The sequence below is a fragment of the Melopsittacus undulatus genome, chromosome 2, assembly GCF_012275295.1.
Source record: "Melopsittacus undulatus isolate bMelUnd1 chromosome 2, bMelUnd1.mat.Z, whole genome shotgun sequence".
In the NCBI taxonomy this organism is placed as follows: Eukaryota; Metazoa; Chordata; class Aves; order Psittaciformes; family Psittaculidae; genus Melopsittacus; species Melopsittacus undulatus.
The window spans coordinates 85,005,609-85,023,068 of NC_047528.1; the positions used below are offsets into that span (position 1 = coordinate 85,005,609).

The following is a 17,460-nucleotide window of genomic DNA, read 5'->3' on the forward strand; positions in this document are numbered from 1 at the left end:
CAGTCTAAACAAATGTTGATGGAAAAGTGGGAAAATAATGAAGAACTCTTAAGTTTATTTTTCTCAGGGGAACAGAAAGTTTTCATGACTTTCAGGTCAGAAAGATTACCCTACTGTACCTAGATTTAAAATCACTGAAGACAATGTAACATGGCTAATGTGAATAATAATCAGATGAACTTTTCTTGTTATGTAACCAGTCTCTCACTCAAATGAACTGATCGCATTTTTCTGGTAACATACAGTCTAAATTCAATTTACTTTGTGCATTAAAAATTATCACATTTTGAAACTAGGATCATGACAACTTGTTTCTCTTCCCACAGAATTATATTTTGCTGGTAAGAGAAATTTTTTTTACTCAATATTTTAAACAGTAACATTACCTTTTCAGATTATTGAAATTTCATGTTTCATACAATTACCCAGTAGGGCTTTTTAAGACACAAATATTTTAATCAAGGTCCCAAAATAACATTGATAGCCTGGTTCTAAAACTCACTATGTCTGAAATTCCCGTTTTCCACTAAAGCATACACTCTGTCCCATGAAATCCCTGTAAAACTCCAGTTCTTCCAAAATTATAAAAGGAGGAAGCTATACAATGTTCATCTTTTCAGGTATCCTATCTTTCTTTCTGTGTTTTTACTTGGTAGATACATGAGAATAATATCTACCATAGAACAATCTACAAACTTCATCATCAGAAAAGATGGGATCTATATAACTGTATGTTCTCAAAATTGGCTGTATTTTGCTATTGTGGAACACCATCTTAAAAAACTTCTGCTAATTAATGTAAATATTTAATACAGTACAATGTGGGGATATTTAGATTAGCCATTAGGAAGACATTCTTTAAGGGTGGTAAGGAACTGGCACAGGTTGCGCAGTGGAGTTATGGCTGCTGCTTCCCTGGATGTGTTCAAGGTCAGGTTGGATGGAACTGTGACCAAGCTGGTCTAGTAGATGTCCCTACCCATGGCAAGGGGATTGGAACTAGAAGATATTTAAAGTCCCTTCCAACCCAAACCATTCTGTGATTCTATGAAAATTAACTTAGGAGAAATTCTAATGTAATGACATAGAATCACAGAATAGATTGTGTTCATCCATGCAGCCTCCTGGATTTCTTGTCTGACTGCCTCTTTGTTGGCACTCATTGCTCCTGACCTTGGATGAGGTCATCTGTGAATATTAACCAGCTTTCTTAGGCTCCTTTTACCTCTTCTCTGTTTCACAGCAACAACAGCAAAGAAGGATGAAGAAGAGTTTATTAACTTTTTTGATTTGTAGCATCTCTTGACAGTTGCTCCATATTATGTATGAGGTAAGATTATCAATGAAGGTAGCTAATAGCTACATCCGTTGAGCAACAGGAGTCATGCTTCCATTTCCTGGCATATTTCAAAGACTAAGAGATGACAAGATAAGCCTAAAAATTTTTCGTTAAAACCAGTAACTACAGGACAAAGGGCATCAGTGGAATGGTGATCATTAATGACAAACCTGATATGACTATCTAGTAAGGACTGAGGTTAAGAATCATCTTTCACAATTAAGGAAGCAGAGTTCCTGTGACATTCCTGTGTTACATATAGCCTATCACAGGACACCTCAACTAGTGTAAACTGCAGAGGATAACCTTGGAGAAAAAATTGGTGAAATTTTTAGTAAATTTGGTAAATAAGAACCCTTATTAAAAAAATTGAGACAAATTTTAGATCACAAAAGTATAAAGGAAACCCTAAACTTGTGATATATTGTACAGTTAGAATTATGTCTGAAATATGTTAAAAAAGGGGAAATACACATGCATATTTTATCATACATCTACTTACTTAAGGAAAGCAAGCAATATAGAGTGCTGGCAGTGGAGCTGTAACATACGTTCAGTTGGATCAAGAACCAATGCTTGGCTCGGTGTAATGTCTGGTAACACTTGTCCACTCAAATGGAACAGCATGTCATAAACAGTCTTAGTATCTTTCTCACGGTTTTTTTTAAAAACCTTATCTCGTGAAGATGTTGTCTGGACTTTGCACACATCACTAAGAGAGAAAAATGCACAAAACAAGCTAACGCTATCTCATGATGGTAAATTTAATGAACCATGAAATAAAAACAGCACCAAGAAGGCTGAAAAGTATATCACTTTTTTCTTTTTACAGAAATTTTATAATAATGTAAGAATTTTGCACTGCATAGAATATTTAATAAATATATGTGAAATATTTTTAAAATATGTGTTTGTCACTGCTTTCTGCCAAACATAACTTTGATTTCTGTCATATTTATAAATGTCTATGTGTTTCTGTCCTAAAAGACTGGCTTATTATTATTATTTAGTAGCAAGCTAGATAAGATCAACTAAGTGATGCCACTAAGACTGATATATTTCCAGGGTGTTTGCAAGAATGTTGATTATGAAATTTGCTTTCCCATCTGTTTCTTGATCTTTAAAGTGGGGGGGGGGGGGGGGGGGAAGACGTATTGTTAAGATACTTATCTATGCCACCAAAGATGGGAAAATTGCTAGAACTGTGTTCATTTTGGGAGAAGAATCAATTTCAGTGAAGAGGGTGACATATAGCTTGAACTGCATATTTAACATACTCTGCATTATGATATACCAGAGCATCATAATTCAAAATATATTTTAGAAAATGAAAAATAACACCTGAATAACATTTTCATATAAACAGCACAGAGATACTGCAATTTTAATATACAACTGTGCATTAGAGTCCATTTATATTCCTCAGATGATATCCAAAACACTTTAGCATATATGTTAACATTTTATCAGGCAGATATAAGTTAGCTCTAAGCAGATATGAATTACCGTCTCAGTGAATATGGTATTGAGATAGGATTTTGTCCCTTAGACCAACCAAAGAGAGTAAACCAATTCTTAACAGCAGTTAGGGTTTTCTGAAAGAAGATGTACTCCTCTTGATCTTCATTGGGAAAAAATGAAAATTTATTTTCTCTTTCTTCTTTCTGACTGCCAGTTTCACTATTCTGTTCACTCATCATCGTTTCATCACTCTCAGAAGAATCAGATTCTGAATGATACAGAAAAATTAAAAATATCCAGAAAGATTCCTTATTTCCCTGGTTTTGTCTAGTACAAGAACAATTATTATTTTTGAAACCATAATTACTTTCAGAAAGTAAAATCTTGTCAGACAACTACTGATCAATCTTTACAAGAGTAAATAATTTATGTAACATGTACCTGTCTTGGAAATAGAACAAATTATATTCTTGGACTCTAATTTCACGTAAAGAAATATTACCCAATCAACAAAACTAGATTCAGGCATGTCTTACAAAACCACAGCAATCTTAAAGAAACAGTCTTACACATACAGTTTCAGTAGGTACAGCTTTTCCAGCTAGTCCACAATAGTCCCCCTCCTCTCCCTCACAGTCACATAGCATAGCTCAATAACTGGCTTGTGTTCAGCTTATCAGGTAACGTATAAGTAAAGCTAAACCTACATCCCAATCTATAAGCCTTCAGACTTTTCCCCCTTCTATTCAATCTCCCTTCTCCTAAATTCTGACCTGGTCAAAACTTGTATTTTTTATTTTAACAACTAGTAGTTATTAACAACATCAACAGTATTGCATAAAAAAATAACTGAAAATACTATCATTCTCCTCGTATCACAAAAGACTTAGATGATTCCAAACTCAAAGATGTGATTTAACACCACTGTTGCAGTTTCAGTATTTCATTAAAAGATGAAAAATTAAAACTAATACCTTGGATAATGAATAAAAAAAATATCTTGTTAGAGTTTAAGAAGAAAAACTATGTAATATAAATAAAGGATGCCTATACGGATGCTGGGAAGGGACTCTTCATTAGGGACTGTAGTGATAGGACAAGGAGTAATGGGTTAAAACTTTAACAGGGAAAGTTTTGATTGAATAGAAGGAGGAAGTTCTTTACTGTAAGGGTGGTGAGGCACTGAAATGGGTTGCCCAGGGAAACTGTGAATACTCCATTCCTGGCGGTGTTCAAGGCCAGGTTGGACAGAGCCTTGGGTGACATTGTTTAGTGTGAGGTGTCCCTGCCCATAGCACAGGGGTTGCAACTGGATGATCTTAAGGTCCTTTCCAACCCTAACTATTCTACAATTCCAAAGAGACTTTATGATATCACCATGCAGACCTCAGTTTGTGCAGTTCTTTGGGATCACAAGATTACTTGCCCAATCTTGTCACTGCCACCTTTGCCAGAGGTTATTGCCTTTTCAGATCTGAAACCAAGTTGCTGTTTTGAACTCTTATTATACCATTCCATTAAAAATTAATCATGCTGGCAAAGAGCTATTTATTTTGTTTTACTACCTCTATTTGTCTTGATAAATCAGGTATTGTTTTGATAAATTCATCTTAGAGAATGACACACAAACATCAGCAGATCTGCAAGAGTGGAATACTAACAGTGAATGAAACAGCAGCAACTTCAGCTGTTCTAACTTCCTAGCTAGAAAACTAGCAGCTGAAAGAAGAGAGATGTCAACAGACTCAGATACTAGTCATCTGACAACTTTACACAAGGTCTATTACTCTTGGTTCCTAAGGAACAGCACCTTAACTGAGGCCCCACTGACAATGGTTAGATTTATACAGTACTCCATAAATGCATTATAAATGCGGAAGTCTAACCTGAGCATACAACTAGACATTTGCAGAATGCAGCATATTTCTGGGCCCCTCACTGTAAGAGGGATATTGAGCTGCTGGAGCAGGTCCAGAGAAGGAAAACGAAGCTGGTGAAGGGTCTGGAGAATAAGTCTTATGACGAATGGCTGAGGGAACTGGGGTTGTTTAGACTGGAAAAGGCTCAGGGGGGACCTTAACACCTTCTACAACTACCTGAACAGCGGTTGCATGAGGTGGGTGTTGCTCTCTTCTCGCAGGTAACAAGTGATAGGACAAGAGATAACAGCGTCAAGCTGCAGCAGGGGAGGTTTAGGCTGGATATATGGAAAAATTTCTTCACCGAAGGGGTGATCAGACATTGGAACAGGCTGCCCAGGGAAGTGGTGGAATCACCATCCCTGGAAGTGTTCAAAAACTACGTAGATGAGGCCCTTAGTAACACGGCAGTCCTGGGGTAAAGGCTGGACTTGATGATCTTAACTGTCTTTTCCAACCTAGTAGCTGAATCTAGATTCATAGATGTTTATGTTTGGTTAGTTCATGCCTACAGAAACAATGCCCTTCTTTTCAACAAATGTTTTAGGTTTGTGTAGTATTTAGTTGTTCTGCTGGCTTCTCTGTGGACATGTTATTGTAAATAGGACCTTGATATTGTTTGTGTTTTTTGGTTTTGGGAGCTTCTTGGAGGGTTTTTTTGGTTTTGTTTTTTTTTTAGTGGTTTGACTGGTTTCCCATCAACATAATCTGCTAACAGGAAGGAGAGTCTTTACCTGCATCTATCTGCTAGGCCAGGTTTCCCATGGTGTCACAGGAGAGAACAGCTTCCCCAGTATTCATTGATTATACATACAAAAGCATTGTTTACAGATGTGAAAAATACCTTTTTAAAACAATAAGCTGAAAAACAGTTGCAACATTTCAAAGTGTTTAAAAGAAACAGTTGCACTCTACCTGATTCAGAATCTTCATAGCTTGTGTCAGTGGTTGCACAAAAGGTATTTGAGGAAATACTACGGGCAGGTGATGGTGAAGTAAGGAATTGTTGCAGAACAACTTCACTGCTATGGCCTTTTCTGTCTATAAAACAAAATTACAAGCTGCAGTTGAGCAAACATATTTTATTGTCTCTGTGCTCTAGCAGTTTATAAACAGATATCTGCTCCTATATTTTTCTACTTCATTCTTCAGTTTAAGAAGTAACAGTTCTCATTTCACTCATGATGAAAATCTTATATTGGTCATTAGACATGATACAATAACAAAAAAAAATTGCATAGGTTTTTCCATTAACTGTATATTTTACAGCCTGGGTCTTCACACTTGCTGAAAAACACCTATCAGAACAGACCTAATTCAAGAATTCTAAGTCATGAACAAAATATTCTTAAGGAATTTTTGGTCACAGCTCTGTAATGAGTCTCCACATACTATTACCAAGCTCTTTCAGACTCAACAACATATATTTTACAAACTCAAATGTATGCTTTATCAATTCATCAGTTCTGTCAGAACATGTGTCAGCCTTTGACAGGATTAGAGGACCCTATTCTAGCTATCTCTGATGTTCAGTCTCCAGAACAAGAGTAGAAGAGGAACCCAGTGTAATTTCTGGAGAAGTAAATGCACTAGTAAGATAAGGAAGAGCTCTGTACAATTATCTTCAATTTCTGATTACTGGCATCGTTATTAACGTGGTTTGGAGCAAATAACACAAGAGCATTGTGTCAGATATGTGGAAGCAAAGCCTCCCTGAATAGCTTTCCAAGCCACTGTGTTGTACAGATATGATTTGGTCACATTAAATAATCTATACAAAACCCACAAAATAGGCTCAAACAATTTAGTGGAAGTGACTTGCTTCGAAACTGATAGGGGGACCAAACCAATAGGCAATCAATACAGGACAGAAATATCCATTATTAATGGGAGATCAGTTCTTCTAAAGCCACCACTTCATTTTTGCTCAAGGGAAACCCACAAAGCATCTTCAAAAGACAAGTTGCAAAAATGATCTATTGATCACGAACAAAATAATAAAAATAAAAATAAAAATATCACACATTTGAGAGATATTTTCCCCTTTCCTATCTTCATTTAATTATACTATAATCTATGAATGCTATATTAACTATACCTATTTTATATATGAAAAAAATATATACGTGTATATCATTACCTGTCTTCTTGTTAACCCCTTTTTCAACTTTAACGTACAAATTCTCTTTACTCTTAGATAGTCCAAGTAACACACTTAAAATATTTCTAGTCTCTGATCACAGGCTTTTATTTGGCATAAAAATATGACTTTACTCTCCAGCCTTCAAGGACAGTAATTAAAAAAACCTGAAAATATTCCCAACAGGCAAATAACAATCACTTTTTATCATAACATTGTGTGGCCTTCTATTCTGCTTTCTTCAATACATATTCAACTGTTGTCCTAGGAATAACTGAGGATCACTATCAATATAATTTTAATTATATTAATTTATTCGTTATTGTTTAGGCTGTTTTCTCTACTCATACTTTAAAAACTTCAAAAAACATTCCATAGGATTTAGGTTTGCCCAATATTTTTCAATAACATTACTTAATTATACATATATATGTCTTCCTCACTTTCAACAAGAAAACAGAAGCTATTAAACTGCTTTAAAATTTTAATTCCATTATCCCCTTGTAAATAACAATGAAAAATACTACGTTAATGATAATATCACTATTATTATACTAAAAACATTGCTAATAGCACTGGACATAAGTTTAAGAAGTAGAGTGTTAACTGCTTACCGCTTCTCAAGATAATTTGTTCGCTAGAGCAGTTAATTGCAAAATACGGATATAGAGTAAGAAGGCAATTATCTGCTGTTGCAGCAACTTGAATTTTGAACCTGTTGAAAATAAAATAAAAAAAAAGATAGTTTTTAAGGTGTCCAGACAATTCTGGACAATTCTCCTATTCTGGTTCAGTAGGAGAGTACATAGATGGGACTGCACATGCCAATATAGTGAAGAGTAGTAAAGCATGTCCACTTCATAGTTTTACTATGAGCATGAATGTATTATTAACCTGAAAGCTCAAGAGCTAGCAGAGATTTCATTAAATAAATAACCTAATAACCTCTGACTCTGTGAAAAGAAAAAAGAATTAGTTACTGCTGACATTTATGAGGAGACAGATAACTTGCTAAATATATCCTGTAACTTTTGATAGGGGAAGTTTTCTTGAAAAGTAATTCCTACTTTGATTTAACATTCTGTAAGACTTTACTGAAATCTCAAAATAAATATTTAGGAGTTAAGAGATTCAACTTAAAAACAATGAGATACTGACTGCAATTGCTAGAAGGTAATAAAAATTAATGTACATGCTCCGGTGTTTACTAGTGTGAATACATTAATATGGCATTGGCCATATTAATGTGCAACAATCCACCTTATAACTTTTTTTTTTGTACATCCCCTGAGTCTCTCAGGGTGCAATCAACACGTAAATTATTGCCAACAATGGATCCCTGTTAGCCATTTGCATTTATGTTCTTAACTCACTGCAACGGACAGGTAATTCAACTGAGCTTTGTCCTATGTTACTACACAGTTTGTTTTTGACTACACATTAACTTATTAACTAACATTAATATTAATTTTTTTTGTCCAAGTTGTGAAAATAGAAAGAAACATGTATTTTAACAATTCAAACATCATGCTGATATCCGTCTTGCTTTGGTATATTAAGAATTACGCATATTGAAAATATACATTGCACAGAAGAATATGTTTTCTATTATTTAAATTACATATTGAAAGATAATTTCCCATTTAATGTAAATTTAGTTTAATAGTAAAAGGTATCAAGAGACCTTACAGACTTATTTATATGATGTAATTAGCTTATCCTGCTATGATATAGTATATGATAATAATCAAGGAAAACAGAAATGTTTTTAAAGTTGCTGGCTTTACAATAGAAAGTAACTTTTCTTTCCTCTTACATACTTCTGCTTCCATATACAAGATTCTTAGATACTGCTTTTAGGGGAATTTTATTAAATAGAAAAAGGCTCCAACAAAATCCATAGCAATGTTTCTTATTTGTAAATATTCACATTTGGATTTCAATTTCATAGCTAACAGTTATTTAAGACAATAATCCAGCTCTGCAATGTTTTGGGTTTTTTGTAGGACATGTGAATCCTATTGGAACTTGGCTGGGTGTAGGGCAAGGGCCTTAGCCAGTTTCACCTTTTGGCATAACAATTCTAATTTTAGTTAACTTCCCGTTTTCTGCTTTTCAGCAAAAATCTCAGCAAAAGGACATCAGCAGGACAGATGGCTGTGAAAGATATACCTATATGTATGAAACGTATATGCTAAAGCCAGGTGTCAGAACACTTTTTCTACCTTCCTCAAGCCATTTGAAGACAAACAGGGTCAATAACACTGAGTTCACCAACTTCCAACTCACAACATTACCGTGATAAACAATAATTTTCACTACTCTGCAGGCATACATTAGGTTAACTTCAGACAACAGAATTGAGGCAGGAGTGGAAGAAAGCTGTATGAATGTTAATAAAAAACATAGCTCTCAAGTTATACAAAAGTAACTGAATGTCTGTAATATTGAACTCAGTCAACTTTTCAATTTCTTAGTGTGGGATAAGCACCTCAGCTATCTCCCTCCTAAATGCTTACTTGAGATTTGGGCATATGCCAAATCTTAATTCATGCTCTGATTTGCACAGTAACAAAACAGAAAAGTGTTCTTGAGAACAACTGTAGCACATCGTGAACTAGTTACCAAATGCAATAGGTGATACTACTCAACGCAAACAACCTAGAATATAAAGAACTGCCATTGCTACAGAACATTTATGCACAAACAAATATCTCAGACCTCAAAATGCCACAGAAAGAGAAGCTCTTCCCTGCTTCAGTCAGCTAGCAATCCAACAAAGTCAGGTCTCCTTGGCTGCTGTGGTATTATAGTAAGAGAAATTAATACACCCAGCCAATAGCAACTGCATATATTATTAACTGAGAAATTTAGAAGCTTCAGAGTGTTTACAAGATGAAAAAAGATTGGTGGTGAAGCATCCGTGCTGGCTAAGAATGAGCTGTGAAGCAACACTAGGAATCTGCAAATGATAGGCATGAGTAACTGCTACAGGCAACAAAGAACACCATTTACCAGCACGACCTTTCATCTAGGGAGGTTTGCTACTTGCCTACAACTTTGATGCAGGATGCTTTTGAGAGACAGATGCAACTTTCTGACCCTTTGCCATGCCACTCAGACATGACTGCATGGCCTTGGGAGCAACAATAAGAGAATGGGTCACAGGTGGTCTTCAATAATGTTGGTGAGGAAAAAGAGCTTAAGGATGAGAAGATGGATCCTGCAAGTCAACAACTGGTTCTCCAGCTGATATTGACAGCAAGGATTTAGCTCCTGTGACGATGGGTTAACAGTGGCTGCAGTGACTATGATTCAGAAATCTGAAAAGAAGGAAAAAGGCAAAAATCCATTATCACAACCCTGGAATTCTAAAGAGCAGACTTTGGCCAGCAAAGAGCCACAAGGATGAAGGGATGGAAGAACCTGCCACAAGGGGAGAGACAGAATTGTGAGTGTTCAGCCTGGAGAAGGCTCAGGAGGATCTTACCTATGTGTATAAATATCTAATTTGAGGGAATAAACAAGATGGGACCAAACTCAGCTATTTTCAGTGACAGCACAAAAGGCAATGGGTACAAATTGAAAATACAGGGTTATAATAATAATATACTATAATGAATATAATAATAACATAATATAATATAAATATTAATAAAGTGAAATCTTTGTGATCTACATGAACCATTATTGCCATTATTGCCACTGCTATTCCACTATTTATTCTCTAATGCATATTTCCAAAGAAGACAAAACTGGAAAAAGGCCATTAAATATGTTGTTTACCAACATTAGAAACCTGCTCATCATCAAAAACTAAGGCTCCAACTACAATGAAAAGAAAAAAACATCCAACATACTACATAAAAGCAATTTGTTTATTTCTTTTAAATTAACTGATTATTTTTGTTTTCTTGTTTTGTTTGGGTGTTTGTAATTTTTTTTTTGGTTTAATGTTTGTGGGAAGACAAAATAACCTGAATCAAAATATTTTATCATTTTTATTTTGCTCTATAGCATTTCAGATATTTTCTAAATAGAAACAAGTGATTTGTCTTCCATCAGTGTATCCCAAATGCTCTAGAAATACAGGCACAGTTAAATAACTCTTCAGCGGTATTAACAGATGCAGTATATAGAATCATAGGAATAGTTAGGGTTGGAAGGGACCTTAAGATCATATAGTTCCAACTCCCCTGCCATGGATCACTAACAGTTTTCTAAGAAAAAGAATCCAAAACCATTAGGATCTAACTGACAAATTTCTTTAACATTGCTTGGGTAAATTACAAAAATATTTAAGGGAAGCTGGCACTGCTAGCTTAGGAAACAAAACATTCTGCTTGTGGAATTGATTAGTTCCAAAAGGAAACAATGTGAGTGTGAGGCATTTTACAGGTCTTTAAGAAGAAGGAATAACCTAGTAGCAAGGGAAAATGAAGGTGTCATTTAAAAATAAATAAAGACCTGCCCTCCTCCTTCCCCACAAAAAAAATTCCTTGCACAGATCCAGAGATGACAGAATTGGAATGAAGAGAAAAAGATTACTTATGCAAGTTCTGCCACTTCTGTTCACAAATGAACAGTTCCCCAACACTGAGGAGCCCTTATCTTTGCAACAAGAGCTCAGGCTTCCACAGCAATCAAAATAATATAATACTGAACAATGACAGGCACATGGTTTCACATGATATACAAGACTTTTAGCTGGGAAAATAGACATATTTTTTCTAATAGCAGCAATAATGTCAGTTTTTTATTCAGGAATAACAGACATTTCAGTTGGCAGGGACCATCAAAACAGTAGAAAGGCACAAGCACAGAAAAGAACATGAGTGATTAATGAGTTTGAGCCATTCTGATGTACAGAAGCACTCCCAACTGTCTAAGTAAAATGCCAATATATTATTAGGTCAGATGAATGCAGCAAACAAGCATGCAAATATCAAGAACTCAAATGTTTTCTACCTCCCTGCTCTCTCCAAATTTAAATTATATTAAAAGAAATTGACAGTCCTTATTCTCCAAGACATGCCAGCAGAATACATGCATTTGAAATTTGAAAGCAGTGCTATTAAAGAGCTGCATGGTTTAGGCACATTTCCCAACAGCAAATGGGAAAAAACTCCCTCTGTGAGACACAGAGATCTCACTTCATAACTGGGTACCTTTTAGTGATGGTGTCTCAGCTGCATTATGTCCTCGCCTTCTGACATTCCAACCACAAAACACAAATAACATCAAAAACTTAATGAGTTTCTGCAGGTTCCCAGTGGGAGAGGAAAAGAAAATGGAAAACTGTAGAACATGGGAGGCAAAGACCCCAGCACACATCTGTCACCAATGATCACAGCAATTCAGCTACACAGCACATGTGGTGGGTTTTGGTACTTTCGGTAGCCAAAGCACCATTTTCTCTGATTGTATAATAAAACATGTACCTATTTTTTTTACCACTTATTTTTTACAAAGAATAAGTTAAATGTAATTTCATTCAGAATGCCAGAAACCTTTTTTTCCTGTTAAACTATTTATCTAATCAGCAAACTAAAAAATGTAATAACAATTAAAGAACAAGTATAAAAACATGCCATGCTTGCAGAGGCTTTTTTTGGTTTATTTTTTTTTTTCAAGATTAAGGAAATAAGTGTCATAGCTGAATATTTCTTCCCATTTATTAAGTACTTGCTTAATACATTCTTGAATTTTCTGTATCTTTTACTTCAGTTTTACTATCAGCCCCATACAGGGATATGTCATTTATTCTGTTTTGGAGTCAAAGAAGCAAAAAGGAAGAATAGAGATTAAAAATAACATTAACAATAAACTGCAAATCCTCACTAAAGGCAGTCACTAAACAAATATTGATGCACTTTCTTAGAAACTATTTAATGGAATTTGTGCACACAGTCAATTACTTGCACAAATGACAACCATGTATCTCAGGTTTTCTTTTACAGCTACATATAGCATGGTTTTGCTACTAGATATGATTGCTTATCATCTTTCGAATGTTTTCTGTAACACAGACAAATTCAACAGTGTCTATCCTCTATCAGTGTTCACTTTGATTTAAAGAAAAAAACAAAGACATTATTATTTAGATGGACTTAATAACTGTGTGAATCAATCCTACTGAAGTTTTAGCACAAAAAGCAAAATATTGCACAGCCCAAGTAAAAAAAGACCAAAACACATCATTCATCTCATCAGTACTCATGCTTTTAAATATGCCTACAATCAGTTTTGCTTAGAAGTTAAGCCTCCTTTTCCAAGTAGTTAAATAGAGGACATGATACTTTACCAGTATATGAAAATAACTTTATAGCTCACTTACTTATACTCCAGAACAAAGAATATGAGTAGAAGTTCAAAGTTTTGGTTCAAATCATTTAAAAATACATATTATTACTTTGAAAACTGAAATATAAAGAGAGAATAGCTGACAAATAATACATGCTCTGCAACTGATACTATGAGATTTCACAGCCTATTAAACAAACCAGGAACCTATCCAAGATCAGTTAGCTTTTATAGGTCTTATAAAAGGTTAGTTTCATTGTTTCATCATGAAAGATCTTTAAGGCCTCAAAATCTTGCCTTCATAAAAGATTTGTCTTCCTAGAAGACTCAAATTAACAAAACAGTTTGAATTCATTAGTTACACAGTTTGAAACAAACTGCTCAAATGCTTAGCTAATTAGTTGAATCAGGTTTGAAGTTCGAATGCATTGCATAGGTCTCCCATGGGGGAAGGGGCTGGGAAGAATGAGGATATGCAGATAAGAAGAAATTGCAGCTACAGATTATTACAGAGTGGAATATCAAAATGCATAATATTATTAACAGTAGTGATGAAACCCAAGTCTGGATAAAGTATCAAATACTTCACTTAGAACAACAACAATATGGTCAGGATTAGAAAAATTAGACACTTAGATTTTCCTAATTGAAGAAAAGTATTCTTTCTGATTATGACTGAAAAAAAAATTCTAAAAGACAATATGAATAATATGACTACACTGACTAATAGTACATATGGAATCCCTTTGTTTTGGATGGTGTGCTATTGCACCCACTTATGTGCGGGCTTTTACAGCCCACGCATGCATACAACTGTCTGACAGGATATCACATATGCATTGTCAGGCCAATGTTGTTAGTTTTATTCTGTAACAAATACCAATCTACTATGTTTTAAAATGCAGCAGCCATTTTAAAATGATGTGACATTTCAGACCATGATTTTTTTTTTGCCTTTGTGAGCATGGATGTCACAATCTTAAGGCTTAAGATTACTTTGATGACTTTTCAAAAACACATTGTTTGACTTTAAATTGAAGATGATATTCTTTATTTTCTTTTAATAACAAATATAGGAAAAAGTTTATTACACAGCAGAAACGATTATTTCTCTGTAACAAAGTTGCAGAAGCTGCTAGTGCATCATATCAAAACAGTTATTATAACTAAATATTGTGCCTACTTCCTGGCTGACAATCTATATATGAAAATATTTAATACTAATCCAAGACAAGCAGCAGTAACTGAAAGGTCCACAAGCCTTGCATTAAAATAAAATTTAGTTTTACACACAGCAAAAAGCCCATTCTGAGCTGGAGGATGGAGATATTTAACCCTCAAAATAGCTGTTTTACACCAAAACAGTAACTGCAGGTATTACTTTTAATCACAACAATACTTATCTTTCCTCATCATGTATACACCTATTCATGCCACCAAGGGAACAGATGAACAAAGGGATACATGCTGAAAATGGGGATTTTTGCACAGAACACTCAGTAACAGATTTGATCTCAGTTTACCAGGTGCAGAGAGACCTTTGCATTGCTTTTCAATACTGTTACTTAAAAAGCAGCCTACTACTATAAAATCAAAATAAGATGTATGAATTTCACATTTGCATATGTCTTCATCACTAAACAGTGTTTTAAAGAAATGAATTTTGGTATGAGCACTGCATATAAATTGCTATCAAACCCTAGGTTTTCTGTCCTTAAGGAAATCAGGTCTAACAGCAATCAGACTGTGTAAATTCCTAAGTATTTTTCAGATGCTTATATTAAAAAAAAAAGTAAGTTCTTTTGAAAACTTCAAATGCTTTCTGACTTAGTGTGCAGGATTGCATCTGAGGAAATATATAAAATACCTAAATAAATAACTAGCAATGTAAAGCACATCTGTCCCTTATGCCTTCTCTTAAATAATTCCCACTTCCGATACTGATGTCATGGAAATCCCTTTGTGGCAGTGCAGAAAACACTGAAGAGCCCACCACAGAGGGAGGGAGAAGATAGCAACAGTTTTCCATACTTTGCTATAGAATCATAGAATAGTTAGGGTTGGAAAGGACCTTAAGATCACCTAATTCCAACCCCCCTGCCATGGGCAGGGACACCTCACACTAAACCATATCACCCAAGGCTTCATCCAACCTGGCCTTGAACACTGCTAGGCATGGAGCACTCACTACCTCCCTGGGCAACCCATTCCAATACCTCACCACCCTCACAGTAAAGAATTTCTTCCTTATATCCACTCTAAACCTCTGCTGTTTAAGTTTCAACCCGTTACCCCTTGTCCTATCACTACAGTCCCTAATGAATAGTCCCTCACCAGCATCCCTGTAGGCCCCCTTCAGATACTGGAAGGCTGCTAGGAGGTCTCCACGCAGCCTTCTCTTCTCCAGGCTGAACAGCCCCAACTTTCTCAGCCTGTCTTCATATGGGAGGTGCTCCAGTCCCCTGATCATCCTCGTGGCCTTCTCTGGGCTTGTTCCAACAGTTCCATGTCCTTTTTTATGTTGAGGACACCAGAACTGCACACAATATTCCAAGTGAGGTCTCACAGGAGCAGAGTAGAGGGGCAGGATCACCTCCTTCGACCTGCTGGTCACTCTCATTTTGACGCAGCCCAGGATACCGTTTGCTTTCTGGGCTGCAAGCACACACTGCCGACTCATGTTCATTTTCTCATTTGCTATCCAGTCCTGTGTCTCATATATCAGAAGTATATAGGACAAGACAGTATCTTGTATACTTCTCATACAGCAAAGTGTGGTCTGAAGCCAAAATATATTCCTAGTGTACTTTTATCGATTCCTAGCATTACACATTAAAAAAAGATGAGCAATATCCATCCATGCAGTTTTGGTTACTTGGCTGTTAAAATGATTCTTTTTTATCTTATGCTCCAAAGAATGCCTTCACTGAGATCAGGAGTTAGCCTCTTTATTCATGAACCAACTGTTTCCCTATAGAGCTAGTCAAAGATACTGCCCTGCCCCTTGCAAATTTGGAAAAAAAAAAAAAGACAAGCATTATTACAGTAATCACTTAATAGTTCCCAATTCCTGTCTTGGAATACACACAAAGTGTAAAGCTATTACAGGCATTGCAGAACGAACTAGCGATCAGGAAATGCTTCAGCTGAGGATACAAACTTATAACAGGCTGTTCTGCTCTAGAAAGCTTAAAAACAGAGAACATAAATCCACAGAAAAAAAAGTTTAGAAGATGAGTAAAAAAATGGCATTTAAAAAAAATTTAAAAAGAAAACGAAAGAAATGTGACATACATACACACACACAAAAAAAAGAAAAATAAAATAAAAAGGTAGCAGTAGAGAGCAAAAGACTGAAGAACAGCGTGTACGGGTAGAATGAAGGAGGGATGTCCCTTCTATATAATACTGGAACGTGCTCTTTGCTGGTTCCTCGCAAAATGAAATTGTGACTCCCAGTGTAACTCCCCCTTGAGAAGTCTCCTTCTTTTTACTCTGAAGCTCAGAGGCTCAGGAATGAATAAACCACATGTATAAATAATAGATCACATGAATAAATTGCAAATACCCTCAATAAATAAATAAATAAATAAACATGAACTCTTGGGCAGTTCCACATTGTACAGATAAGTCTTTAAAATAACCAGAAACTCTTACTTTGAGACAGTACTTGCTAAGTTACTCAGAGATGTCTCCTCTTTAATTCTTTGGTACCAGAGGAACAACTAAAGCTTTTGTTGGACTTGTGGACTAATCCTTTGCAAGACCACTCCCCTGCAACTCTGTAAAGATTTGCAAACAGGTGTTGAGAACCACTAGCTCTTCCAGATGCCAGGGAACAGTTAACCAGTCACAAACATCATTTTAAAAAATGAAAGACAGGAGAAAGTCTCAATGAAATAAAATTTCACAGTTTGGCTCAATCCAAAATCAGAATATCTTGAAATCCAGCATGAAATGTACTGGAAGATTTTAACAGGGTATTTTTCAAAAAGCAAAATATTTTGTAATAAAAACATTGGGATTTGCTGAATGAAGACCATGTCTCTCCAAAGCAATCTGAGAAGGCCAAAATAAAATATCAGAATTAGCAGTAGATATAAATGGTATACAAGAACTTAAGATGGCCATTTAGATGAATCTTACGTTAGAGACCACAGCTGAACTTTGTGGTTTTGAATTGTAATTCAGTTAGGAAAAAAAAAAAAATGACAGTTCTTTTTCTTTTTTTTCCCAGATGACTCTTGTACACCTTTTCCCAACCAATATGAGTCCTGTGTCTTATATCCAATTTTGTC

The 17,460-nt window shown here is 35.4% G+C and overlaps 1 protein-coding gene across 1 annotated transcript in view; it reads right to left on the reverse strand.

Moving 5' to 3' along the window:
• The window catches only part of CFAP47 (cilia and flagella associated protein 47), a 285,559-nt gene that overhangs the window by 218,095 nt on the left and 50,004 nt on the right, over nt 1–17,460 (reverse strand). The window contains exons 29-31 of the mRNA XM_034074649.1: nt 7,474–7,574; nt 2,846–3,068; nt 1,842–2,051 (exon numbers count right to left, since the gene is read on the reverse strand). Of these exons, the coding sequence (XP_033930540.1) occupies nt 1,842–2,051; nt 2,846–3,068; nt 7,474–7,574 (534 nt within the window). The remainder of the gene's footprint in view (nt 1–1,841; nt 2,052–2,845; nt 3,069–7,473; nt 7,575–17,460) is intronic.